The 26,841-nt window shown below is 42.0% G+C and overlaps 4 protein-coding genes across 8 annotated transcripts; 1 reads left to right on the top strand and 3 right to left on the bottom strand.

Annotated features, from left to right (window-relative positions):
- Positions 1-114: 114 nt before the first annotated feature.
- On the bottom strand, positions 115-869 carry LOC124342895 (DNA-directed RNA polymerase II subunit RPB9-like). The gene is made up of 4 exons (XM_046796105.1): positions 695-869; positions 574-628; positions 446-519; positions 115-381 (listed from the first exon to the last, which is right to left on the bottom strand). Exons 1-4 carry the CDS (start codon positions 757-759, stop codon positions 192-194), a joined length of 384 nt encoding a protein of 127 aa, XP_046652061.1. The 5' UTR covers positions 760-869; the 3' UTR covers positions 115-191.
- Positions 870-968: 99 nt separating this feature from the next.
- LOC124342574 (serine/threonine-protein phosphatase 4 regulatory subunit 4-like) lies at positions 969-6,004 on the top strand. The gene is made up of 9 exons (XM_046795575.1): positions 969-1,110; positions 1,182-1,362; positions 1,429-1,679; positions 1,755-1,877; positions 1,944-2,041; positions 2,119-2,673; positions 2,754-2,985; positions 3,052-3,502; positions 4,379-6,004. Exons 1-9 carry the CDS (start codon positions 1,038-1,040, stop codon positions 5,613-5,615), a joined length of 3,201 nt encoding a protein of 1,066 aa, XP_046651531.1. The 5' UTR covers positions 969-1,037; the 3' UTR covers positions 5,616-6,004.
- Positions 6,005-6,305: 301 nt separating this feature from the next.
- Positions 6,306-10,997, bottom strand: LOC124342645. Its single transcript, XM_046795712.1, has 9 exons — positions 9,624-10,997; positions 9,200-9,557; positions 8,842-9,014; positions 8,585-8,730; positions 8,095-8,139; positions 7,877-7,992; positions 6,931-7,194; positions 6,751-6,843; positions 6,306-6,545 (listed from the first exon to the last, which is right to left on the bottom strand). The coding sequence occupies exons 1-9, from the start codon at positions 10,160-10,162 to the stop codon at positions 6,384-6,386; spliced, it is 1,896 nt and encodes a 631-aa protein (XP_046651668.1). The 5' UTR covers positions 10,163-10,997; the 3' UTR covers positions 6,306-6,383.
- Positions 10,998-13,743: 2,746 nt separating this feature from the next.
- Positions 13,744-25,764, bottom strand: LOC124342664 (fasciclin-3-like). Of its 5 annotated transcripts, XM_046795748.1 has the most exons (11): positions 25,258-25,763; positions 20,010-20,206; positions 19,807-19,912; positions 19,541-19,663; positions 18,779-18,982; positions 18,481-18,680; positions 18,247-18,406; positions 18,061-18,174; positions 14,380-14,413; positions 14,057-14,300; positions 13,744-13,947 (listed from the first exon to the last, which is right to left on the bottom strand). In XM_046795748.1, exons 1-11 carry the CDS (start codon positions 25,295-25,297, stop codon positions 13,786-13,788), a joined length of 1,584 nt encoding a protein of 527 aa, XP_046651704.1. In that variant the 5' UTR covers positions 25,298-25,763; the 3' UTR covers positions 13,744-13,785. The 5 variants fall into 5 exon arrangements, with proteins under 5 accessions (XP_046651704.1, XP_046651703.1, XP_046651708.1 ...); XM_046795747.1 differs by having other exon boundaries at positions 18,061-18,406; positions 25,258-25,764; XM_046795752.1 differs by lacking the exons at positions 13,744-13,947; positions 14,057-14,300; positions 14,380-14,413 and adding an exon at positions 14,557-16,578.
- Between the last annotated feature and the right edge of the window lie 1,077 nt (positions 25,765-26,841).

Consider the following 26,841-nt stretch of genomic DNA (forward strand, 5'->3'; position numbering starts at 1 on the left):
TTCTTTATCATGTCTAGTTTGTTTCTACTTGAGAGTGGATGGTCCTATCCAACTCTGAAGTCAAATGTGATAAACTCCCTTGAAGAATTGTAAACAGAAGATTGAGCAGTTTGATGTTTCTTCATCCACGTTTTAATTGCAATAAAAAAGTTTACATTTTTGATGAGAATTTTAAGAGATGGGTAGGAATGTTACTCAGTCCATCTGTGTGTGCAATTTGAATTGGTGCAGACATAGTAAAGTCTCATTTCCTCTTCTGCTCGTCGTGACTGAGATTGGAAAAATACTGCCTCTCGGTGAGTGCATTTGGGACATGGGTGATCCTCAGTTCTCGGCAGTGTAGGGTCTGATATGACATCAGCCACTATCTGAGTCAGTTCACTGTGTTGAACAAAAATGTGTTAATCAACAAACTCTTGCTTTGCTCTCAAAAGTTATAGCTTACTCAATTTCGTGCATGATCTTGTTGACATAGACACAGTGATTATCAGCCAAAGTTTTAAAATCACAATTCCGACACTATTTAAAACTATACGTTAGTAACTCAAATTTATCTACTTTTCAATCACTTACTGCGTAAAGTAGAGCTCGATTTTCCTTGTCTTCCTTGGGATACAACATGTTGTTACTGCCAAGATTGATAACAAAAGTTAGACACAAGTTTCATGTAAATGTAAACAAAATATTGTCATACCAACTAGGACAGAAACGAATTCCTACAAATCCTGGTCCGTCATCCCTTTTATTTTGTGTGAACATGTTTAAAATAGCCAACAATTTCCAATTTCTAGAGCCAATCAGCCAACACAAGCACACAAGTTCCCGAATTTTTTCGTGTCCCACCGAAACGAGCTTTTAGCGGCAAGTGCCATCAGCAGAGCCCTCTAGCAATCGAACTTTGAATTCGTTCAAGGCTACAGGAATTGTCGTTGTTGCAATAAAAAAAAAGGTTTTTGCTCGACTTGCGAAAGCGAAAACACGTCATGCAGATGTTTTGTGATTTGGGAGTGTTCACGAAGAATTAGAATGTTTACAAAATGACTCACTTTACGCCTTTTACTCAAAGCTTCCTCCAGTCCATTCTTTCGTCCATCGACAGTACAGATCCTGGTGAGTTGAACACTGCTTACACACCCATTGGGAAAGTAACTGGACTGTGTTTAACTTGTTTTCTTTTACAGTGGTGGCGAATGCATGGCTGGACACACTATTAGATGTAATTGACTTGCTACCCATTGAGGTTTTGGGTAAAGAGGTGCTGGAAATAGCAGTCAATAAGGCAAGTGATTCACAACCTACGTTCTCCAGATTGGGTAGTTGCCAGCTGGTGGGAAAGCTGGGAATGAAATTAGAACAACAAGTGTAAGTTGTTGATGTTATTTTATTCAAAAATTTCAACATCTCAAATAATGTTGTTTCATTTCACAGGATCCAGGATGAGTTAATCCCAGTAACTCAAAATCTAAGTCAAGATGCTGAGTGGACCATTAGGGCCTCCATGTGTGCACAACTGGTATCAATCGTCAAGGGCTTAACAAAAAATGGAGAGCATTCTGATGCCAAAATTCCAGTCAGGGTAGTTCTATCTGTTTTGTTTGAGTTGGGAGATGATGAAGTGGAAGCAGTGAGACTAGTTGTAGTGGAGACAGCATCAGCAATACTGCAGTATCTGGATGAAGGTTAGTCTTTGTTAATTTTTTGTTTACTGCAGCACAAAAACAATTACAATAATTATGTTTTCCTCTCTTATTTAGAATCAGTCAGAACATTGATGGTCCCATGGCTGCAGAGAATATGTGAACATGCTTCCAAAGTAGAAGATAAAACCTTACCCTTATTAGCCCAGCACTGGGCTAGAATCTCTAGAACAATTCAAAGTAAATTACAAGCATCTGTCAAGCTTCCGATTCGTTGTAATTACATCCTTTTGTTATCATTTCCAGCGCATTTGAGAGATGGAGAAAAAGACTGGTTCGTCGAATACTTTTACAGCTTAGCATCTCTTGGATCAGCTCATCAAACAATCAAAGATAAAACAAACGTAATTTGATCTTTCCGTTTCGTGTGCTGTGTGTGTGTGTTCAACTTGATCCCTAAAGCTATTTGGTTTCTGTGTAGATGCCGGATGTTGTTGCGCATACGGACACGGGCCAGAAATTGGAGATCTACGCCGAAGTGCGTCACGCCTGTGCCGTCAATACCGTAGCCATGGTGCCTTTTATTGGTGCGGAAGCGTTTTCTCAACGTATATCGACCGTACGTGCCTTAGCAGCCGATCCTTACTTTGTGGTGAGACGGGCAGTTGCTGCCAACGTCCTGGATTTGTGTCGTCAGCTCCACCCTTTCAGCAGCGTCATCCTTTCGCTACTCAACCAGCTGCTTATCGATCCGTGTCCGGATGTCACTTTCGCCTTGGTGCCTCAAATCGGCGCTGTCATTGAAAATCTCGCCCGTCTTCCCCTGTCATCCCATCAGAGCCCGTTCGTTAATGAAGCCATTGTGCTGGAAACGTGTGAAGCGGCCCTCCGCTGCGAGGAGCAAGTGATGAATTCATCCTCTTGGCGGATACAAGCCGACATTCTTTCCCAGCTGGCAGCCTTCCCATTGTGCCTTCCTTGTCATCCGGTTCACGATTTACTTGTCCCACACCTCTGGCACCGGATCGAGACAGTGGTCAGTCGCAAACAATTTTAGAAAATCCATCGTAACAAAATTCTAAATTTACCGTTTTTCTTTAACTTAAAAATATCCAGCGTCCGCTTCCCTGTCGAGTTTCGGCCGCCCAAACGTTGATGTTGTGCGTGCGGAGTGAACGCCGACGTCAGGAGAGATCCACTTTGTGCAGCGAAATCATTTCACGACTCGCCTCGGCCAAATCGTGCCACATGCGGATGCTCTTCTTACGTGTCTGCCCCGTCCTCTTTGATCTCCTGTCGAGAAAGTTCATCCGCCAGCAATTCTTTTTACCCCTCATCCGTCTAGCAGGTTGTAACAATTATATTTGATATCATCCATCTGAACTTTAGCTGAAGTTTCTATGTTTTCATCCAGGCGATAAAGTGGCCAACGTCCGGCTACGATTCGCTACCTTGTTGCCTAAACTGCACATTTCCCTGCGCGGCCTGGACGTTGAATCTGAAAAGCGACTTATTGTCGAGCTGGACTCGGCTGTCCGTTGGCTAGTCGAGTCGGAGAAGGATCGCGACGTCAAGAACGAGCTGTCGAGCTTCTTCCGCTGGATCGAAGAGCAAGAAGCCCAAAATCAGACAGCCGAAGTGGCCAAGCGATTGCAAGAGGAAGAAGAGGCCGACAAGCGCAAAGAGATGGAAGAGGAGAGCGTGAGTCGCGATCTGGCCGTCTCGGAAACTCCCGTCTCGCCCAAGACACCGGCGATTGAGTCATCCGGCGATTCGAAACGTTCCAATTTCTTCTCCAAAGACGAGCCCGACTCCTCCCCGATTTTATCGCCACCATCAGCAGCTTCGGCCGCCCAACCTGACGAGTAAGTTTACCAATTCACTTGATCGATTCATTCCCGCTCGCTTGTCATTACTCACCGGCTGTTTTTTCGGGATTTCTTTTGTTTGGCTTCTTTTTTTCCCTGCGTCATCGTCTTTGATAACAAATTTCTCCTTTCTCTAGGGATTCTCAAATGGATTGGGAATAACCCGATATTTAAAAAAATCATTCCACAAAAACACACAACGAAGCGCACGTTGCCTCACAAAATTGAACTAGTCTTTCCTCTTTTTCTCTAAATTCGTTCCCATTTTTGTCCGTTTTTTCTCTCTCGTGTTGGAAAGAAATTAATCCAGAACTAAATTTATTTTTTCTTCTTCTTCCTTCCATCCTCTCTCTCTCTTTGTTGCTTCATTCGTTCGTATACGACTGTGATTATTACACGTGATCAAATGCTGTTTTCCGCTCTCCCGGTGCCAAGCTTTTTTCACGACGGAAAGAATCAGATAAATAAAAGACGGGAGCCATCTCGTCTCGTCGTATATATCCCCCACCTGGCCGTTCGCTCCCAGTAAGGTGCTGCTGGGCCAAGCCAGTTCTCCGTAAAGAAGAAGAAGAAAAAAAGAAAACCTTGACAACAACCAGAAAAATAATAATAATAAAAGAAATATTATATCCAACTGGGAGTAGACCCGGGGATCCTTTTCTTAGCTCAGTAGGTGGTAAAAGGCCATGGGATGGGATGGAAAAAGGGTTATGACACGGCCGAGAAGAAGTGATGGGCAACCCGCTATGCTTATCTTAACTGGCATCATATGACTCTCCATTTTCTCTCCAGGCCTTTTTACACATCTAACCAAACCAATAATGCCATTCTCTTTTTTTTTTTTCTTATTTCCTTGTTTGGTTGGAATCGCAGGAAGCCAGTCGCCCTGGACCCGAGCACGGATGAATTTTACCGCGACGCAGGAGTCCGGCTGACAACACCTGGAACGACGATGAGCGGCGCCAACCATTTTGCGTCATCCATCAAGAATTCGGCAGCGGTTAAAAGTCAAGTTGCCACCGGGCCGGAATCGTCGCGGATCCCTTCCATCCAGCAGGCCAGTCGGCTGAGACCGCCGTTGAAATCGTCGACGGGAGCCGCGACTTGTTTGCCGCATTTCGGAATTGCCAGAGGTGTCCAGCAGGTGCAGCCGCAGCCCAGCATCGCCTACGGAGTCACGGTGGCCCCACCCATGAGACGAGACGTCCGCCGTCCGGCTAGCAACTCGGCCCAGTCCTTGAGCCCCGCCAAATCGCGATCGCAGGAAAATCTGAACGTGCCTCCCAAACCTCGAGCCGCCCGTCCAGTGTCCACTTGTCTGGGCTCCAACGACCTTCTGTCGGTCAGCAAACATCACAATCCCTTCATCCGCAATCGTCACAGGGCCAGCATTGGAGGAACGGCCTCGTTTTCGTCTCATAAACATGTGGCTCCTCCCATCGCCACTTTACCGCCGGCCAGGAGCTCCGAGCCCACCCCCACCAAATGGGGTGTGTCCCGTCCATCACTGGCCAAAGCGACGAGCGTTTCCGCCTCTTCATCTTCCACGACGACGACGACGACGACGGGATCTGTGAAATTGTCGGACATGAAAAACGCCATGCCCATCACTCCGGTAACGGCCAGGAAACTGTCAACGACCAGCGACTTCCACTCGATCCAGCAGTTTAGGAGGAAACAGCCGGCCGCCGATAAATTGGAAGAATCCGCCGTTCAAATGATCAAATCTCTGAATTTGTTGACCACTCAACTACGCAAGCCTCAGACAGCGGCCGCCTTTAGTAAACTGGTCACTTCCACCAGCAAGAGCAGCGAAGCCACTCCGCTGGAATCTTCTCCCATGCCTCGCCGCAACGCTTGGCGACGATCCTTGCATTTCACCACGGCCACTTCATCGCCTCCGCCACCTCCGCCGCGTAAGAATTTCGCAACGCTCCCGAAATCCGCCCAATCCAGCAGCCACGCCACTCCCTCCTCCTCCTCGGTCGGCAGCAGCAGCAACAACAACAACAACAATAATAACAACAATCTTCATCACAATCCTAATCCTAACAGCAAACTACCCGTACCTGCCTTCAAGCGCAACTCACATTTAGGTTCCAATTTTTAATTTCCAAAACGTTAAATTTTTCTTTTTTTTTTGAATTTAACCGCCTTAACAAGTTTCGATCGAGGTGTGATTACGGTTGTGGTTATAATCAGTATTTTTTAATTTTCTCGTAAAACATTTTTCACGTTTTTAAAGAAATGGGACAACAACAAAAATGGCAGCCAAAAGATGTCGCGTTAAGTTTTTACCACACGCAAATGATTTCTTAGTCCCTTTTTACTATCCCACGTATTATTTTTTATTCCGCACAATATCTGAGTTGAAGAACAAAAAAGAGTAAAAATCCAACAAAAAGTTACTACCAAACGCTATTCTTCCTCCTGCTCTTCCCCTCCCCAAGTTATTTACATTATGCGAAAAACGTTTTTTTTTAACCAAAGACAATCATTTAAAAAAAAATTTATGTAATTAAATAATTAATCAAACATTGTTATTGCGAAGAAGAAGAAAAATTCACGATCCTTAATTTGTTTACCTAATTCTAAATAAAAATTCGTTAATATTCACAAATTAGAATTAAATCCTCGCGCGTTCGTTTTTTTTTTCAGCGACCCAAAATACGATTCTCTGTGTGTATGATAAAATAATAAACATTTAAAAAAGAGGAAAAAAAGTATAGAAATGGGCTTGACAACATGCAATAAAAAAAAAAAGAATTATTTTTAAAATATTTTTTCCTTTTTTTTGGGGGGGTAGACGAGAGAGAGAATTATGATGTAGTTATACAGGCGCGCGCAGCTCGTAACGAAGATGACGAATTTGATCATTTCAAGTCGGCAGCTCGGCTCTCAATGGGCAACGGTCAGCCAGGAACCAAATTTCGTTTTGGCGTCCGTGAAAACGGACCATGAAATCGTAAACGACCAGGTAGTACTCGCCCGGTTTGTAGCACAGTCCCAACTGTTTGAGACGTGAGCCAAACTTCTTCACCTGTTTTGTTTGTTTCGTTAGGGGGGGAAAGAAGAAGAAGAAGAAAATAATGTTTTGTGTGTTTGTAGACGTGACAACGACAAATCGTGACCTCAATCAAGGAACCCCAGGAACTTAATCACCCACCACCATCACGGCGAGAGGATATACAATCCCCCCTTTTTTTTAAGTTTCTAGAAAGATAATAAATGTAGTGGACACTAACCTCGATGGTCGAACGGACAGGATCGAGAATGGACCCACCGACTGTTTGTACGTAGACGATCAAGTCGTTCACGCGATTGATCTTGACAGGTGGCTGTTAACCAAATAAATATTTAAAAAATAAAAAAGACATTTAGAGAAGGAAAAATAATTTTGTTTTATTTTTTAATGGTCAACTTACGGCTCCCAGGCCGGCTGATGGTGGGTTGGAATGCAACCGTCGAGGCAGGTACAATGAAACGGTCAGATTGTGCTTGCAATCAAAAGAGACGGACGAGTCCGCTGCTGCAGATGTCCTGGTGGTGTTGTTGTTGTTGTAGCGCAGCTGGCCGAGACGCTGATCGATGCCGCTCGTTAACGATTGATTGGCCGTTAGTCGGTCGACGACATGGACGATGCCGATAGGTCTGGTCGCTTCCAGCACCTCCCAGTGCGAGTTGATGCCTTTTTTAAAAACAACGTCAATCAGGAAATGAGAAAAGAATTGACAACGAGTTAAAGATTAAGCCTGTCAAACACGTCCAGCAGAAAACATTCCAAACTTGTCAAAGATGGACCAGAGTGTCAATATTGAGATTGTCCGATTGGTCAGTCGAAAAATAAAAGCAAGAAATCCCTTTTTCTACTAAAGTTTTGATTGTTGATTTTGTGAGTTAAAGGGGGGAGAGGCTCTGATAGTATCGGAAAATGTTCAAACAAATACAAAGATAAGAAAAAGGGGACACACACTCGAAATTTTTTCATCTCGAGAATCCAATAAATCGAATCGGAAAATATTCTCCATCGATTTTTCTGGATTGTCGACCGGAATTTTTTCTTTTTTTTCTCGGAAGAATATTTATGCAAATCACAAATAGAAAAAAAAAAGATTTCTTGCTATTTTTCTTTGTCGATAGTTTAAAATTATTTTGGATTTTCTTTTAGGGAGTTGCGTTGCGCACGCGCAACAAGTTTTTTTCTTTTCTTTTTTGGCGGCGTCAGACGGCGGCGGGAAACCGCCGGGCGGCGTGACTCGACTTGATTACCATGTTTGTACCTTTATTTATGATTTTTTAAAAAAAGAGAAAATAAGAAAAATATGAAGACGTTGAACAAACATTAAAAAACCCAGAAAAAAATAGTAGAAAATGTTTGTACAGATGAAGTGGCATAAATCCTCGCCAGACGGACAGGCTGTTGAATTCGCACTCGTTGGTCCCCGCCTGGATCAGAACCGTGTCGAAATAGCGTCGCTTTTGAATTCCTACATACGTATACACACACACCCCAAAACGAATAAGAAACAATTTCATTCCTTAGACATGCGCACAATTAGATTTCATTACTCGTGAAAGTTCCTCCCTACCGAATTTGTAGACACGAAGGACGTCAAACGACGGGCATTCCACTCCTTAAAAATAATAATAAAAAGGGAAAATGATAAACTAAAAAAATCTTTGATACAAAATTTCAGTTTCTTTTTCCAAACAAAAAAGTGGCCATTGAGAAACAGATGATTTATTGGTCGCTAGAAGTCCCCCCCCCCTCCTCCTTATGGGAACGCAAAGGTTGTTAGGTTTGAAAAATGGCGTCATCGATCCTCCTCATCATCCTCCCCTCTTTTGTTTTTCTTTATCTCTTCTTCTTCTTCTTTCTCCTGCCATTAAATTAACTGGAACTTGGGTAGACAACAGAAAAAGAAATGGTCGTACATTGACGGCACCACTGGGGGGGGATTGCACGCGGAACTTATTTTGTTGCGCTGGTCATTATGCTAATGATCCTATCGCGTGGGTGGTCCCGCGTGCGGCCAATCAAAACAAATAACCAAAAATAAAACAAAAATGTTGTACTACCACGACAGAGCCGTTTCCGGGTGCGGAGAGTCACTTTGCTGAGCGGCGGATCCCTGGACTTGATAACCGGCTGGACTCGACCTGGATCCCTTAATCGGGTTGCGTGAATCCACATCTCGTAGACGTTGTTGTCCGTGTTATCGGGCCTAGATTTATTATTTGAACGAGTGAGAAGATAATTGATCCATCCATCAATCCCCCCCTGGACCAAACACAAAACACAAAAAGGAAAACCAAAAACCAAAACAAAAACTGACTTGGTGAACGCCGCGAGATAGTAGTAACGGTCGTGAAAAGCCTCTCCGTGACTCCTTAGCGCTGTCATGAAGCGGTCGGCCCGGTGGCGCAGGGCGCGGTCCGTCAAGTCCCACAGACGGGCTCGGAAGCTCTGGACGAAAACGGTGCTCGACTCGACCGTATCCAGCAGGACCTGTTCCAAACAATTCCAGCCAGTCATTTTCGATTGTTAAACAAGAAAAGATCATGTCCCTAGATATTATGATGAGACGTGTGTGTGTGTTAACGTATACAAGGAGGAGGGCGTGGCCAGGGAAACAACAACAGTGAACGTTTTTGTAATTAAGACGTTGGGGATTTTGTGTGTTTTTGGCTTACGTCTGCGCTGTTGGGTGACGGCGGATTGATTTGGTGTCGAGATGGGATGGGGACGGACAAGGTGATGTCCCTCAGCTCCTGGTTGAGAATGCCGGGATGTTTGCCGCGTTTGACTTGAGTCAGGAGCGGGAACGTCAAGTTCATGGCGATTTGCGGCTCGTTGTAGCCGTTGAAATATTCCTGCAACTTTGCCAATCCTTCCCAGACGGCCAGGAGGCGATCGTCTTCCGTCATGACGATGGCAGACGCCCATTTCCGCGACGGATACCAGCGGACGTCGTATTCTTTGCGCCGTTCCAGCAGCCGATAAGGTGGGCAAGTCGACGTCAAAGATTGGCAAGTCGACGGTGTCATCATCCTGGACAACAGAAGAAAAATGGAATTTTATTTAAAAGAAACAAATTTCTAATGAAAAATGTCTTACTGGTCGGAATAAGTTGGCGGTGGTTTAGTGGTCGGAGATTCCAAAATGTCATTGCGTGTCCAAAAAGGTTGGCCGGCCGGCGTTGTTTTAGCAGCTGCAGCTGCGATTCCAAATTTCGAACTGGGTGAGTGATGATTCCACTTGTTACGAGTCTTCTTCTTTTTCCTTCTCTGGCTGCCGGGTCCTCCAGCAGAAGGGTTGGAATTAGTGTCCAGATGGTGGATCGTGTACGATAAGCCGGCGGACGAAGGATCGGGGTCGCCAAAGTTGCGCCGACTCTCGTCGTCAATGGCCAATTTGGTTGTTGTGCTGCTGCTGCTGGTTCTGACTCGGGTAATGTTCAACGTTGGCCATTTGCCGACGCCGCCGAGTGTTCTGGTCTCCGAGATGACGTCATTGCCAATGGTGACAGACGATTTCGCCGCAGGGTGTACGTGATTGTTGGATTTGAGTGATATCTCCGGCACCAATGCCCGGCAGACTGGCGTGACAATCACATGCAGCAACACCAACGGCACCCATAACCAATAAAATTCCATTTTCTCTCTAGCTCGACTATGTATGTGTGTAGGGTGATAAAAATGGCGTCTCAAACAAGTTTCCTCGTGAAAATACCTAGCTGAATGGAGAAAAATGTGGTCAGTGCCTAAATCTCCTTGAATGGAATTGGCAGCTCTGGTGAATTTTTATTCAAATAAAACCGAACGTGTGTCTATTCTTATTTTTCGTGTGATGACTGTGCGCGACAAGTTTTGACTTTTTCACTCGACACATAAAAAGGTGCCAAGAAGATTCTGAATAATAATACGACACATTTCACGACTGCCCATTTCTCTCTGTTGTTGTTTGTCCCCCTTTTTTTTCCCCTCTCGTCGTCACAAATTTATTTGGTGACTCGACAACTAAATTTTCACGATGAACAATATGGCCCCTAGCTCCCTCTTGATACCGTTTTAATAGCTGAAAGAAACACAATGGCCGAAAAACACACACTGGATGCACACAAGGAATTTCAGACACACACTCGAAAACTAGAATAGAACTACACAGTTTTGATTGTTTTTGGTTGTAGGGGATTTTTCAGAGAGCTCGAGCGAGGACGTTCCGCACTGCGTCCAGTCTGAAACGGCACTGAACCGGAGCCTGGCTAGTGGCTGACTCTTTTTATCTTTTGTATAGTATATATCCACATGGTGACTGACTACACACAGCAACTTTTTTCTTTTCTTTTTTTCTTTTTCTTTTGTTGTAATTTCGGCACAGACAAAATGGCGGGGTTGAGCACGTGGTGGTTGCTGTGGTGGTGTTACTCGGAATTTTACAGTATCGCATTTGAACACATTTTTCGGTCTTTGGCATGTGGGAGATGACTGACGAAAAATTTTGTTTCTTTTTACCAATGAGCACTTGAGAGAAGATTCTTATCTCTGAAATACTTTTTGTAAAAATAAATAAAAGAATGTCTGTAGACGTCTGTAGGCAAGTTTTTCACATCGACTCACGATTTTCTTCTTTGAGCTTTTTGTTGAATGGCACCTCACTGGAAAAAAAAAGATGCTCAACAGATGTGAAATGCAAATTTCTCTCGTTTTGGCTATTGCTGTGTGTGTCGTCGTCCCCCGTTAATTTGCATAAAGTGTGTGTGTCTAGCTAGCCTGAAGCTACAAGCTCATTAATAGAGTTTTTCAACGTGTATTTGAGTGTGATTGACAAGTCGTTTTTCGGAAGGGGGGAAAAGCTTTGAAGAAACGAGCCGATCACGAAACATTTTTCTCAGCTCTTTTGAATGTAACCCTCGTCCGGACAAGTCGTTAAATCTGTGTGACACACGTAAAGGTATATGTAGTAACGTAATAATAAGACGTTGTATACACCTTGTTCGTAGCTCGTAAAAACTTTTTCGGTTGGGGTGGAAGGTACGCACACACAAACACGTGGAAACTTTCTCACGAAGACAAACGCAATATCCCCCTCCCCAACCAACAAAAATATCAAAACGAATTCTGACCGGGGAAACACCCTGTCCAACGAGCCAACAATACGGGTTGTTATAGAAGTAAGTTTCCAGAATTTTTCTTTTTATAACCAGCCCAGGCCTGTTCTTCCTTCACGGCAGATGATTCACGACTTTTGATGTCTTATCGTCGGCCGGCCATTTTGTTATGAGAAAACGGTAAAGATGTGTGTGTACTGTGTAGCTTCTGATATGAAAAAAGATGGACATTGATGTGAATTTCTTTCTCGTTCAGTCGTTTGGAAATCCAATCAGGATCCGTATAGAATACCTGGGCGCAATATGGTCCCCGATGGACACACATTTGCATATTCAATCGAGAACAAAAAGGGCGCGATGATGTAATGGATATAGACTCGTGACTCACGTGTGTAATCACGGGCTGGAATATATATATAAGGCGGGAACGATAGAAAAATTCGTTCCACACAATCTCTCCTTTTGATATTCTTTGGAAAAAGAGATATCGATATATACATTAAAGTTATATGTACATTTTTTTCTATTTGATTGCGATGAATTATTAGACGTCGAGAACCCCCCCACAAAGGCACAGTAGATAGACAAATTCATTATCTCGGTCGGCCTCTTATTTTCCACTGTCCGGAATGGACTAACATAATGGAACTATTTGAGATAATCAGAGAAAAAAAACTCTGGTGGCGCGATTTTTAAAAAAAAAAATAAAAAAACAGAAAATGGGCAAAACGTGTCGGAGAATGGAGGCGAATAAGAGCCTCTTCTTTTTCCCATTCAGATTAGAACAAAAAAAAGAAAAAGACATAGAAAACGCGGGGCTTAGTTGCCCCATAGAAAATGGCCCGTGTGTTTTTATTATATTGATGGAAATTTACGGGCGACTCTCTCTCTCCTTTAAGCGCCGGGAGGTGAATCATCGGGTCCTCCACCTTCTTTTGATGTACACACAAAAAAACATCTCGTAAAGAATATCAAGTCCGTCACGTTTAACCGTAGAAAAGAAAAGAAAAAGAGGGGCTCGAGAAATTGCGCAAAAATTAGCCGACACGGACCGCCCCGAAAAACTGAAATAAACCGCCCATTTGGCGTGTGTGTTTCGTCCCGACAAAGTTAGAGGCTATCCTTTGCCCAGCCCTTGAGGATGGTAATTCAAGATTTCTTCAGCTATCGCCCAAAACTAATAAATAATTCTCTACCCCTATAGAATAAAAAGAGTCGGCCGTCAAACCTATAAATGGCGATCGTCTCTTTTCTTCTTTTTAAATTAAATTAAAACATTTTTTTAGGTTTAATTCTTCTTGTATATTTGTTTTAATTTGTTTGTTGTCGGATAGGAAGGAAAAAATTGACACACGTAACACACACAATGATACACAACACACATTTTTTTTTTTTTTTGTTGATGGTTCTTGTTCCCGGTCAATTCAAAAGGAATTTCAAAGAGAATAAAATGAATTGAATTTCGACATCGAAATAAAATGACATTCAGAAATATAAAAGATCATCAACGAGGGGGGGGGAGGGGCAAAAAAATATGTTTTGTTTGTTTGTGAAGTTTTAGAGTTGCGCGTGACACAGGATGGAAAATGCAACAATTTGCAAATTAAAAAATAGGAGAGAAATGATATAAAGAAAGGAAGACGGGAAATAATTATTTTTTTCGAAAATGTTTCGCCGTGATTTTTTCCCACGATTTTTGTTTTTGTACAACAAATGAAAGAGAAAAATTTTACAAGCGAAAAAAAATTTCAAAAATACACTCATACACACATACACGCAATTCCTTAAATTTTTTTTTTTTTTTAATTTTTTAATTTTTTAAATAAAACCGGAAGAAAGCTGTCATGAATGTTCGAAGGGCAGTTTTTAAAGAAAAATATTGTTCGGCCATTGAAAAATAATAAAACACAGAAAAATGCACATTGAAATAAAAATGATGATTTTTTTTAAAAAAAGGTTGCCATTTGTGTCAAATAATTTGTGACGCACAAAATAAACTTGTGCTGAGGTCAATTTTCTTCTTCTTTTGATGATGTAAAAAAAAAGTTGGTGATGTTTTTCTTTTTTATTTAAATTGCATTTTTTGTTTTCTTCTTTTTCTTCACTTTATTCATAGTTTATTTTTTGTTTTGGATATGGTGGTAGAAAAAAGCGTCAACCTTTCGGGTTTTATTCAGTCGGAGTGACGGCTTTGTTGCCTTTAACGGGCAGGATTTCGGCGTATTCGGTCGTCTCGTCCTTGATCATCCGAACGGCCGCAGAGTCGGTGATGGCGCCTCCCTCGGCCGGCGGTGATTTCAAATCCAATTCGGCGTACACGATCGCTCCTTCCTAGTGGTGACGAATAAATAAATAAAAAAATAAAATCAAAATCAAAATTTGACGGATGATGACGTCCCTGTCCCCATTCTTTTTAGGATTTTTGTTTTCCTTCACTCACCTTGGCATCGACATCGGCGGCCGCGTTACCAATTCCGGCCGAAGCGCCGGAAGACCCCGAGCGATCCGATTTCTTGGGTGCGGCTTTGCTGATCAGCGACCCGTAGAGATTGGAGATGCGGCGGGTGAGACTCTGTCTGTGACTCGTTTCCACTTTGACCTCACCGGTCGTTCCCTGCTGGTTGTCGCCGGCATTATCCTCGTCGTCCTCGTTGGGTCCAACTTCTCCAGCTTCCTCATCCGCACTTGAATTTAAAAATTAAAATAAAAGAATTTTGGTTACATCATATTACAATTTGCATATTTCTATTTTTGGGTTTTTACCTTTCTTTGGTGCTGACGCCAACAGAGTGGCTTCCTGCGGAGACAGAGAAAAAAAAGAAAACAAAAAAAAGATATTAGACGTGATGGCGAACTAAAGGCGACAATCGTGAACCGACGAAATTTTTATGTTTTTTTTCGAGCGTGTGTTTCTTTTGTGATTTGTGTGTCGTTTTTTTGTTGTTGTTCCTTATTCCCCGCGTCGAAGGAAGTGAATGTCAAGTGACACAACGAATCTCTCACTTTTTTGTCTTTTTTTGTCTTTTTGGTTTGTATTTTTTGAATGGGAAGAGGCCAAAAGATGAGAAATGAAAAAAATGAAAAATAAAAAATTACACGAATCGGATATCAAACACAAAAGAGAAATGGATGAGGGGGGGATGAGGGGGCGACACTCACATCACACAAGCTTATACATAACCACTTAAATATAGACACCTAAGAAACGAGGGGAGGGGGGATGGAGGGGAGGGGGATTACAAACACTACATCGATCGGATTAATCTCTTCTTTGTAAAAACTTTTTTCTCTTGATTCTGGAAATGTGTCTGTGTGGGAAGGAATTTTCTTTTTGTTCTCGTTTCTCTCAAATAATGATTTTTCTTTTTGTTCTCTGTCTTTCAATTTCTCATAAAGGACGGGATTGGGCAATAAACCCGTTGGGGGAAAAAAAATGGACAAAGCCAAAAAAATGTCATCATGATAAAAAATGGAATCTGTTGTGTGATGTTGGTTCATGTTTGAATTACTTTGAAAAAATCTTACAAACCCACAGAAAACTGTTCTGGGGGAGGTCAGTGTTTTGAATTACAAAATAAAAAGCTGAGAGAATGGAATGGAATATTTTACGGTTAAACCTCACTCAATTTAAAGAGAGAAAGAATAAACCTTTTTGGAGAAAATCGAAACGAAAAAATAAATGGAGAAAGAGAGAGAGACCTTGACTCAGTCAAAATAAAAATAAAAAATAGAGAATGATTTATAGACTACTTAAGAACTACTACTCCTACTAAACTACCAATAGAGAGAGAGAGAGAGAGACTTAAAGAAGAATATGGAGCGATAATAAAAAAAAATAAAAAGGGGCGGAATCGTTTTGTTTTTCTTTTTCTCTCGTTTCGCAATATAAAAAACAAAACGGGAGAAAAAGTTGATCAGATTACAAGAAAGAAAAAATCGGCTAACGACGTCCGACCCCTTCCGGCGAAAAAACTTAACGCGCCAAATTATACACAGCAGCAGCGGCAGCAGCACACGAGGGGCATACATACAGAGTACACATACGCAGAGCAGCGACGTAACAAACATTTTTTTTTCTCTTTTCTCTCTCGTCTTTTCTTTTTTTGAATATGTAACACAGTTTGGATATTCTTTTAGTTTTTAAATTTCCGGAGGAAGGGGATAGATGAGAAATGGAATCCGCTAAAAAATGGAAGATGATTCAATCCGTAAAAATGAAAAATGAACGAACGAACGAATGAACGTGAAAACCAACCCCGAAAAAAAAAAATTCTAAAATAAAAACAAAAATCTCGTCTGACGAGACTTTTTGGTCAATACTTGGAAGCGTAGCCCAAAGTAAAAAAAAAAAATGAAAGAGATGAAATTTTGAAATTTTTAATTTTTGTGAAATGTCGAAAAATTGTTTTGAAATATTTTGAGAATTTGTCAGCGATCGAAATTTCCCCTTTACGTCGATTCGAGAGAGAAAATCAAATCGAGAGTTAAAAAACATTGAAAAATAAATGAGCGATTCTACTAATTATTTTCTTTCTCTCTCTCCCCACATTTTTATGTTTGCGTGTTCTGTGATATTTTTTCGTTCTCTTGTTCGGGTGTCAAATGTTTTTTGGTCTTCAAATTTTCTATGGAATTTCTTGTGTTCTTTTCTAGAATTAGTTTTGTTTTTTTAGTTTAATTTTCTCTGTGTGTGTGTGTGGAGCTCTCAGACGGCGGTATCTTTGCCATCGGGCGTGGTGCCACCACCGTTGGTCTGCTGTTGAGACTCTTTGATGGGCGACGAGGCCGGGAGTTGTCCGTTGCCGTTTTCGGCCCCATCGGGCCCGGCCAGCTGGAGGTTCAGGTTCTCGTTGCTTCCCTTGAGCGGCCCTTCTTTGCCTTCCTTCTCCTTGACGATCTCGCCGGGGTTCTCCTCGTCGATGCGCGCCTGTGACTCGCCCTCGCCTACGGTCCGACGTCCACCTAAGGAGGCATTCACGCACAACACGGGGGCAGGGCAGGGGGTGGTGGTGGTGGGTGGGGGATGTGATGGACGGACCAAAAAAGGGGGCGGGGGGGCAACAACAAACAACAACACACAAGACACACGCAGACACATCGGGTGGATGACGTGCGATGAATGAAAAGAAACACATCGGATGATTTTTTTAAAATCAAATTTCGTGCGACACACACAACAGGAGGATGATTAACGGATTCCATGATGAAATTGATGAACGCACGGAACAAAAAAAAAATGATCCAAATGGAGGGAAACCACGCGAAAATAAAATGTGGTTTAAGGGGGGAGACACACAAAATTGTTTTGTGTTGCGGGAAAGAAAAAAAATCAAATTCAATCAACAAAAAAACAATCGACAATGAGGTGGGTGGAATCAGGGTGGGTGTGGGTGGAGAGGAGATTTTTCGAAATAATAAAAAAAAAATGAAAAAACAAAAAAAAAGAGAGAAAAAAAACGCGGATTTAGCGCTGGTTTTGATTGGCAACAAAAACACTATAAATACAATATAATAAAAAATTGTTAATCGAGTTAAGAAAAAACAGCAGCAACACATGAAAATCCCTTTTTTGTTTACTGTTATTCGATATAGCGTTAATTCAACTTTTTTTTAAAACAACGAAAGCGAAAAAATAAAAACTTTTTTAAAAAAGAGAAAGCTGATAGCGGAAAAAGTCGACAGATTTGTTTTTTTAATTTTTTGGAATGTTTTTTAAAAATTAAAAACTTTTTTACATTAAATTGAAAGCCTCTTTAGCATGTTTGATATTGGGTGAGTTAATGAAAAATATTAAATCCCTAAGCCATTTTATGAAAAAATAAATAAATAAAAATGAAACAGTAAATTTTTTTTTAAAAAAAAGGTAGTTGCTTCAAACCAGATTTTGTTTTTTGTAAGGAAAAAAATCCTCAATTTTTTTTCTCTCTCTGCTTGGCATAAAAATTGATTTCGTGTCACTTAATCCGGTCGAGGAAAAAAATTGAGAAAAATATTTAAAGCTAATAATAATAATTTAAAATAAAGAAGAAAATATTGTTTTGTTTGTAATTTTGTCGGAGGGGGGAGGTGTGGGAGGTTGACGAAAGAGGGTGGAGAGAAGGGCGGTTTGGAATAAGAATTGAGAGATCTTCTACATCTGACAGAGAGAGAGAAAGGAGATGTTGATGGCCAGACTCTAACTACGACGAAACTATTTGAGAGAAAAGAAAACTAGCAGTCGGTGTTGACTGTCGGTTTAACTAATTAGGAAGAGAAAGAGAAGAGAAAAACGAACAATAGAGAAAGAAGAGACAAGTGTATAGAAGAATCGTAATCATAATAATCATAATAATAGAGCTAAAATAATAGAAAATTTTTTGGTAAAATAAAAATAAAATACCACACGACCAAAAATTAAAGTTTTAAAAATAACAAATAAGAAATGAATGAAATGATTTGACTAACCAGCGAAGCACCACCGGCCGGTGTTGCGGGCGTAGAGGACGACGGCCGTGACGACTAGGATGGCCACGATGACGATAACAATGGCAGCAACTCCGGCGCCACTGACTCCGCCGGCTAAATCAGAACGAGAATCAACGGTCCGTTGGTTGGCTTGATTCGAACAGTTCTCAATTTGATTCGGGTTACATTGCGCCGGTGCTGGTGATGTTGACAGGCGCACCGTGTACTCTTGTGAGATGGCCTCGCCGTTCATCATCGACGACTCCACAATCAGACGGAAAATGCGACGCGCGTCCGCCTCGCCCAAAGTCTTGATCCGCAGACGGGCCTCGAAGGATGTGGCGTTCTGGAATGAAATAAAAAAACAGAAAAATTCAATTTCTAATAATTAAATTCGTATTGAAAATCAAATGTTTATACCAGGCTCTTAAGCTCAAAGACTTCGACACGAGGATCGCTGGAACGACCGGTAAAGGGTTCAACAGCCAACTCGGTCTCACTGTCGAGCTTCCAGGCGACGCTGGACGGGCGGGGGTTGGCGGTAAAGTTGACGGTGATGTCACCTGGCTGGCCGAGCACGAAATCGTAGAGAGTCATCTCACCTTTGGGTTGAGGAGGAACTGTAAAATGGGCAAAGAAAAAATCAAATTGGGGAAACAGTTAGCTCGACCCAGAAAAGAGAAGATGTCGTCAACTGGAACAAAAAAGAAAAACTCACAGATGACGTTCAATTGGGCAAAAGTCTCGCGAGGATCGTCCATCGACAGCCACGGGCCATTGGTGACGCAACGGAGTAACTTGCCGTGGTCGACGGCCTGGAAGGCGTAGTTCAATTTGCTGGTGATACTCACCTTGGAGTCTCCGCTAGCCGGTCTCGGTTCCATAATCGTCTGGGTATTGGTGAAGTCCAAATCGCGATCACCTGGAAGTCCAGCGGAATTGGGGGATTAACGTCAAACACAACAACAGCAACAACAACAACAACGAAAAGAAAGAAATCATCAGCACAGAAGTTGAAAAGGAGAATGAGATCACGAGGTGAATTCAAACACATAACGGTGTCCTTTTATAGCTGAGAGAAAAAATTCGATTAAATTGAAAAAGTATTTTTATAGATTGTCATGCACGAGTAACCCCCCTCTCCTTTTTACCCCCTTTGATAATAGAATTCGAGGAAATCAACCGGTTCGTTAACCAGCCACAGTCTCTTTTTTCTTCTTTCGATCTAGTGGGACGCAGTAAATACTGGACAGGATTTCACTGGGCAATCATTAACCCCATTTAGTTTCCGTTGGTATTTTTTGATTAGGTTCTATCTACAGCTATTTGACGGGAAAAATTGTTTTTTGGGGGATAGAGCGAACGAAAATCAAGGAAAATGTGTGTCATTTTTTTTTACAAATGATTATTCCAGGAATCCTGAAGGGAAAAGGGATGAAACAAAAAAGTAAAAAAAGAAAGAAAATAGTTTTTTGTGTACCCAACACCCAAGTGATGGCAGGAGCGGGACGGGCGTCGGCCACCATGCAATCGATTTGAGCGTTCTCGCCGGCGATGACAGTGATGGGATCGTCTCTGGGCCTCAGGGAAATCTGCGGCAAAGCTGCAAAAATAAATAAAAAAAAGAATAAAATTAAAATAAAATTTTGACCGGGCACCGGGCATAAATAAAAAAACAAACCGCATACCGGATGAACTCGTAAAAAAATAAATAAATAAAATAAATAAATAGAATAAATAACCAACCCAAAACGGTGACGTTGGTGCTGGCCCGTTCGGCTGGCGATCTGCTCGTTCCGCTGAGGAACACTCGGCATGCCCACACTCCGTTTTCCATATCCGTAATTCTGGCCTATTGCAAATAAATAACAATTTTATTTTTACCGTTTTATCCATTTTTCTTTCTTAAGAAATTCAAGATGATAAAAATTGGTGTTCGGCCGACTGACCTGAATGCCGCATTCTCCGTCTTCGAGGACTCCCAACGGCTCGTAGGGGCTGCCCTCGGCCAAATTGTAAAGATCTCCGTTAATCTCCCACAAGCAGCTCTTGATGGGCGTGCGGGTCTTGCACATGAGCCTCGTCACTTGATCCTGTCGGACGACGATGTTCTGCGGCTCGATCGTCACCTGGCAAATCGCGACACCTGTCAAAACCCCCAAAAAAACCGGAAAAAAGAAGAAATTATTATCGATGTATAGGGCGATTAGGTCCGACAGCTGGCGCCATCTAGCGCTCAAGAAAAGTAACAAAGTCACAATTGCCCCTTCTGGTTGAGGTTGATGGAGGCAACCAATGACACACCCGACAACACACACCCACACACAGAACCTGAACAGACGCCCGTCATAAAAGAGAAAGGTATAATAATAATAATCGACAAGAAAGACGGGAAAGAAAAGGAAATAAGTACATGGGAAAAAGAAGAGGGAGGCCAGGCCTCTCTTTCGATTGGCTCCTCGATCGTGAATCACACCGGCATCGGAGATATAATACAACCAAGAGACTCGGATATATACCGTGGAGGTGGTGGTGGGGGGGGGACTGTGGGAAAAAATGATCAGTAGCTGCTGGTGGTGGTGGCCGACCAAATAGAAGTCTAAGAGAGTACAACAACCTTTTTTCGTTCAGAAAAGAAAGAAAAAGTTTTTTCTTCTTCTTCTTCTTTTGTCTGTGTGTTCTCAGGGACGACCCCACCCCCTTCTCTTTTATTCACCCTTTGGGCATTAAAACATGTAATAGATAATATACACATAACCCGAAACTTTTTTGATAAATCTAAGGAGAGGGGGGAAGAAGAAGAATTAATTCCGAATGAAAAATAAGATTTTAACCAAAAAATCATAAGGAAGAAGAAGAAGAAAAGCGAATGGCTCGGTTCGTTTGGCTCGAGGGCACGGTTTGAAATAGAAAAGAGAACCGAAGAAGAAGAAGAACATCGAGTGCACACGCACCACACTCGACGAACTCCCCAACCAAACACCTTGAACACCATCTACCTGTGATCTACCCCGAGGGCTTCCAACGGTCACTTTGCTCTTCTATTCCTCAGAGTGCTGGAACAAACGAAAAAAAAAACAAGTTTCCACCAAAAGAGAAAGAAACTGAAAAAGACACAAAACTCTAGTGCTAAACAATAAGAATTGAAGCAAATCAATCGTCGAGAGAAATTGATATTTCGAGAGAGAGGGGTGGGAATCCGCTCCGGATGCAAATGGCGTCGTCGTCGCTTTCAAATGTATGCGCCATATGCTGCTGTGGCCGCTAAAAAGTCCATCATCGCCAATCCACGGGATCTATCCCCAAGTCCCCCCTACACACACCCTACTACTACTCCTACTCCACTTCCCTTTTTTCATCAGGATATTCTTTTTTTCCATTCGCCTTTTCCTTGGTAAAACTAGGGGATCCGATCCTCTCTCTCTTCCATCCAACGACGGATGGATGGAAAGAGAGGGGGCGAAAAATCGATAGACTCGCTCTTGTTGCTACGGGCGACCGGGGCAGCTGCCGTCGTCCCACCCTTTTGTGTATGCCAGCGTATATGCACAGTTATATAGCATCTCCTCCTCACCACCCCACCACCACCTCCCCCCCATTGGCAAAGCGTCGCTTTTTCCCTCCCATCACAGAGATTTCCTCTTTCTCTTTCCCGTTTACGTGAGTGTATGTTCCGTTAGACGACGAGAATTGTTGATTCTCCACATCATCATCATCATCATTTCGGGCTCTTTTTTTTTTTTCCACCAGCAGGACATTTGCATGCGCATAGCGGCGTTTATTTCAACCCATTCTAAACGATTGGCTCTGCGCGACATTGCCAAATTTAGTCAAAAGAAATTTATTAATCAAAACGGAGAAGGAGACAACAGGTTTTCTCTCTCTTTCCCTTCAGTCTAACCTGTTAAATAATATCTCTCCCCATTCTCCTGCGGTTCTTGTCATTTTTTTCCAGTCTAGAAATTAAAGACGAAATGCCCCGCTCAAGAGATTTCAAGTGGAATCGCGTAACTCGAGTCGATGGAAAAAGAAAGAAGTAAGGCGACACCGCCATTTGAAATCGAGACGTTTGGTGTCGATTTTAAAATAATTTTTTTTTTTCTTGTGTGCCGGACGACCGAAATGTTTCACTCTCTTCTTTTTCTTCTTTTACTCTTCGGCGCGCTGTTATTTGGTGCGTGTCTTCTGACTTTCGACATGTGACGTTTTCTCTTACAGGCCACACCACCAGCAGCCCACCAACCCCCAACTCCCCCACATTTAGCTTCAAGTGTCAAATTCCCTTCGTCTGGAAAACTGGAAAATTACGTGCGTGTCCAGAAAGGAGGAAAAAGGCGAGGGAACACACCCAAAAACTGTGAACAAACAACAAGGGAGAAAATGAAAAGGGAAAACAAAAGAAAGAAGAAAACCAGGCGACGTTGCAACTTTTCCACCGGTCGTGCAAGACATGATTCGCATTCACAATGTGACAAGAGAAACAAAATTAGGAGGGATCCTGTTTGTCAAATCCCATTTTAAATCTTCAAATCAGAACCTCAAAGAAGAAGATGGACTCCACGTCACCAGTCAAAGAATAAAAGGCCCAAAACCGGCGGTTGAACGAACTTTAGGTCGTGTGTATAGAAAAAAAAAATTTCATTTTACTTCAAGAGTGTTTGCCCAGCGCTCACGACAATGACGCACACACACAACGTACACCTGCCGTTCGGTTTGACCAATAACAGTGAGTGTGTTCGCTAAAAACCGCAGACTGCAGTAGAGAGAAAACTAGAAGTAAAAAAACGCCATAAAGAAATAAGAAATAAGAAGAAAACTGGATGGAAAATAAAAAAAGGTGGAGGAGGGCTACACGCTTCAAAGAGTTTCGGTTCCGGGCTGTTGATGCAAAAGAAAAAAAGTTTCTTCTTCCATTTTTCTCGGCTCAACTTTTTGGGTTTTTTTTTTTTAAATTGGAAGATATTCAGCACCTCCTTTTCTAATACGTTAACCTTTTCCCCTACGTGTTCTCAAGCGTACCCATATACTTTTTTTTCAATTATAAAAGAGCTGGTTTAATGATTCCAATTCCGGTTTAATCGAGTTCACATTTGGGCACGGGCTACTTTTTGATCCCATTTGAGTTGTTTGGTTCAACAGTTAAAGCGATACGATTAAAGCCGACTTGAGGGGGAGAGAGACAGAAAGAAATAAGAAGCGAAGGAAATCAAAATCTGAACGTGAACTGCCACAACCAGTTTTCTTAATCCATCAAAAAAAAAGAAAGAAATCAAATAAAAAGAAACGATGATAGAGGCCGCTGCTTTCACCCAAACAGGACCGAGAAGAGAGAGAGACTCGGAGACCTTTCACCGAGAGTCAAAACAACAACAAAAATTAAGTATGTTGAGGCTAATCACGCAACGTCTGCCAACTACACAACGAACAACCGGCACACGAAAGCTTTCGTTCCTTGATCTCCCCCCATACCCTTATTTTACTTCTCCGTGGAATTTTTATATACCCGAAACAAAAGGAAACGACCGCCATGGTCTTTTTTTCCAAACCCAAAAACAATAAAAAAACGAACGTAATCAATAATTCACCCAAGGTTTTTTGGTTCCCTCTTTCTACTACTTTCGTGTGGTTGTTGAATTATTCCGGCCGGACGAGAGTGAAAAGAAAAGGGGTTGAAAAACATGTTTGAAAAAATAAAAATCCGATTGCCCTTCTTATTTTCCCACGCTGTTTCTCCGGACACTAGAATCTATCCGATCTATATCCTTTACGAATCCAAACAAACAAACAAACCAGCACCGTGTGTGGGTGTGTGTGTTGAAAAAGAAGGGTCGAATAGCCAGTGAGTAAATAGAGAGAGCAAAGTACATCAGAGATGAAACGAGAGAGATTTAGCTATTTATATATGATGAAGCGCGTGCTGGCGAATGAAAAAATAAATCTGCCCATCTCAAATTCCACACGGCCCCCAAATACAAACGGGAATTCTTTCGATCCCGTCGATCTAAATAATAATAATAATAATAGAGTCAAATAGAAAAGAAGAAGACAATTGACCGGAAATCTCTCGCTCAAGAGCTTTTTTTGTTATCTATCTCTTGTGAACAGGAAAACGAAACATAACAGGAGGCGGAGGGACATGTATATAATCCACCCTTGGAAACTGTATTTGGCTCAGATATTATTATTTGAAATGCAAGTTCTTGAAAGAAACGGTTCAAATCCGCCACTTCCGTTTGGGTGATGGATGAAAAAGTTTTTGACCCCTCTTCTTCTTCTTGTGTGTATCTACCACCTGCGACCACCTGTACCTGAGTCACAGCCCCCAACCAAATCTAAAAAAGCTCCTCCTCTATATTTAAAAGACTCCATCTTGTTTTTTTTCTTTCCGGAAGACTAAAAAGAAAGGGGGGACTTTTTTGAAAAAATAAAAAGATTGAAGTTCACCTTAATTACTTTTTCTCATTTCTGTCTTGTCTGATTCCGAGTTGGAAGGAGAGGATGTTGGGCAGAGAAAAAAAGTCGTTTTATTTTATGCCGTCTAGGGGGGTTTGAGGTAATTGGTGGGAAAAGGGAACAATACGACATCCGCCGAGTGGTGCACACAGCGTCTCTCTCTATCTCATCCAGTTCCTGTGTGTGTGCCCCCTTTTTTATTTTTTCAATTGAACCTTCACGATGTGAGTGTAAGATGTATAAAGTGCGCACAGCTCGGGAGTTACCCATTTCCCCCGGTTTTCTATGCCTCTATCTTTTTAAGGAGAATTGGACTAGATTGACTCTGATTGAAGCTTACACAGAACGAAATGATACGCCATCTGAAAAAAGGATCAAATGTATACAGGGATAGAGGAAGGAAGAAGTTTTCTACATTATAGGAGCCATTTTGCCCTGGAGCCAACGCTTCGTTGTGTGTTACACACGCTGGTGGTGGTCCCTTAACCGTAACCGCCAAACTCACAGGCCCCTGAACTTCTTTTTTTATTTCGATAAAAAATGGAAAACCGACAGATATATATAAAACCTCGCCCTGGAAATATGTTGTGTGTGTGCACCAGTAATCATTCTTCTTTTTTTTTCGGACATGAATGTGCAAAAATGGCGCCACAAAAAGTAAAAACTGTTTCCCCTCATCATTTTGGGATGGCATTTTTAGGGTCAAGGCAACAATCCAAAAAAGAAATAAAAAATGTTTCTTACCGATCAATAGGAAGAGGCCGATGAAACTCAATCGCGTCATTTTTCTTTGTTCTTTGGGTGGGACGAAGAAACAAAACTTTTCGCACACCAGAGACCTTCTTCCAGCAGCAGCACAAGAGTTGATATCCCGCACCCAACACAATTTTCCTCCAAAACCAAAGTTTAACACACACTACTTTGGCCAACCGACTTGTGTGTGCGTTGCTACAATAGAAAAGAACTTTATTCTTCTCCAACTCGAATTCCTCTTGGTTCAAGATAACAAAAACTCGTTCTCCTTTTTCTTCTCTTGTCCTCAAGGCTTTTTTCCAGTCGAAAAAATCTTCTTCTTTTTATGAATTTGGAATTGGCTGGAGCCTAAAGGCGTTTCTTCTTTCGAAAAAATATATGTAGACGTTGGAGAGGAGAAGAAAAGAAAAAATGTTTTTTTCAAAAATAATAGACTGCAAAGTCAAACACTACTTTCCAACTCGACTCGGCGTCCTCGACTGAAGCGTTTCGACTTCTTTTCCAGCTTGGAAGAACGGAGGTGGGGGGGGGTGGCTTGGGTTCGGGTGGGTGGTGACTGGGGGGGGGGAAACCAACGGCTGCCAGGCGGGGCCATGGCGCGCGACAGCCACCGCTAGAGGCGCCACTATCCAGTCTCATTTTTCCTTCTTCCTACCTTTTTGAAAAATTGACCAACCGCCATCACCTCACCTAAAACTCGTGTTTTTTAGACCCCACAAAAAACAATCAACAATCTTATTTCTTAAATCTCTATTTCTACCTTATAACCTTCGCAAAATGTCGTCTGGAAAAACTATTCTCCCTCGAGGAATACACATTCGGTTGAAAACAGGAATTCTCTTGGGTGGTAGGCTGGTGGCATGTCGAAGAATAAAATGGCGAAAAGTCCCCCCTCTCTTGGAAGAATCAACGGTAGCCTTGCAATCCCCCCTCTTTCATCGAAACGCGTAGATTCAATTGTTAATCCCCTGAAGAATGTAATGGCGGCCATTGCCGTACAGGTAAATATCTACGGACGCCACAATTTTTCTCGGGGTTTCTTTTTTCAACTTTATTGACCACGTGTTTTTTAAAAGAAAAAGTAAAATTAAAAAGTAAATCTCTTTTCAAAGTCGTGTGGATTACCTCCACCCAAAACTGTCGTCTAGAAATCGAAACAACAACACGAAATAGAAAACCATTCAATTAACCCAATAATATTATTCAGTTATCTTTTATCTTTTTTTTCTGTACGTGCAACAATTGGATTCCACGATGTGGAAAAGGGAAAATGCCTAGACCGGAAATGTATTACACACGACGCCGGTGATGTCAACAAGTAGCGGCCACATACCTCATGACTCATTGACTTCTTTCTCTCTCATGTTTATACATTTATTCTTTTTTCGGTACCATCTTTTTATTATTATTATTAGAGTTATTATTCCCTGCAAACAGGAGATTCTTTGCCGTTCCAAAAAACAGATAGTTTTTAAATGCAATTAAAAGTACATTTTCGCGGTACGGAAATGTGGGTTAACGAGGTGTGCCATCTTAACGGGAAAACGTTAAGCAGAGAAGATTATCAGCTGTTTG

This window comes from Daphnia pulicaria, chromosome 6, assembly GCF_021234035.1.
Source record: "Daphnia pulicaria isolate SC F1-1A chromosome 6, SC_F0-13Bv2, whole genome shotgun sequence".
Taxonomy (NCBI): domain Eukaryota; kingdom Metazoa; phylum Arthropoda; class Branchiopoda; order Diplostraca; family Daphniidae; genus Daphnia; species Daphnia pulicaria.

What these genes read in the sequence shown, in the direction of transcription:
- LOC124342574 (XM_046795575.1), top strand. Translation starts at nt 1,038, where the DNA reads ATGACTCACTTTACGCCTTTTACTCAAAGCTTCCTCCAGTCCATTCTT. An exon ending in CAATCAAAGATAAAACAAAC is followed by an intron (nt 2,042 to 2,118) that starts GTAATTTGATCT and finishes GTTTCTGTGTAG; the next exon opens with ATGCCGGATGTTGTTGCGCA. An exon ending in TCGGCCGCCCAACCTGACGA is followed by an intron (nt 3,503 to 4,378) that starts GTAAGTTTACCA and finishes TTGGAATCGCAG; the next exon opens with GAAGCCAGTCGCCCTGGACC.
- LOC124342895 (XM_046796105.1), bottom strand. Translation starts at nt 759, where the DNA reads ATGTTCACACAAAATAAAAGGGATGACGGACCAGGATTTGTAGGAATT. An exon ending in ATTCGTTTCTGTCCTAGTTG is followed by an intron (nt 629 to 694) that starts GTATGACAATAT and finishes CAATCTTGGCAG; the next exon opens with TAACAACATGTTGTATCCCA. An exon ending in ATCGAGCTCTACTTTACGCA is followed by an intron (nt 520 to 573) that starts GTAAGTGATTGA and finishes AGTTTTAAATAG; the next exon opens with TGTCGGAATTGTGATTTTAA.
- LOC124342645 (XM_046795712.1), bottom strand. Translation starts at nt 10,162, where the DNA reads ATGGAATTTTATTGGTTATGGGTGCCGTTGGTGTTGCTGCATGTGATT. An exon ending in CCGCCAACTTATTCCGACCA is followed by an intron (nt 9,558 to 9,623) that starts GTAAGACATTTT and finishes TCTGTTGTCCAG; the next exon opens with GATGATGACACCGTCGACTT. An exon ending in TATCTCGCGGCGTTCACCAA is followed by an intron (nt 8,731 to 8,841) that starts GTCAGTTTTTGT and finishes TAATAAATCTAG; the next exon opens with GCCCGATAACACGGACAACA.
- LOC124342664 (XM_046795747.1), bottom strand. Translation starts at nt 25,297, where the DNA reads ATGACGCGATTGAGTTTCATCGGCCTCTTCCTATTGATCG. An exon ending in TCTTTGAGCTTAAGAGCCTG is followed by an intron (nt 18,407 to 18,480) that starts GTATAAACATTT and finishes ATTTCATTCCAG; the next exon opens with AACGCCACATCCTTCGAGGC. An exon ending in CGGCCGGTGGTGCTTCGCTG is followed by an intron (nt 14,414 to 18,060) that starts GTTAGTCAAATC and finishes CTGTCTCCGCAG; the next exon opens with GAAGCCACTCTGTTGGCGTC.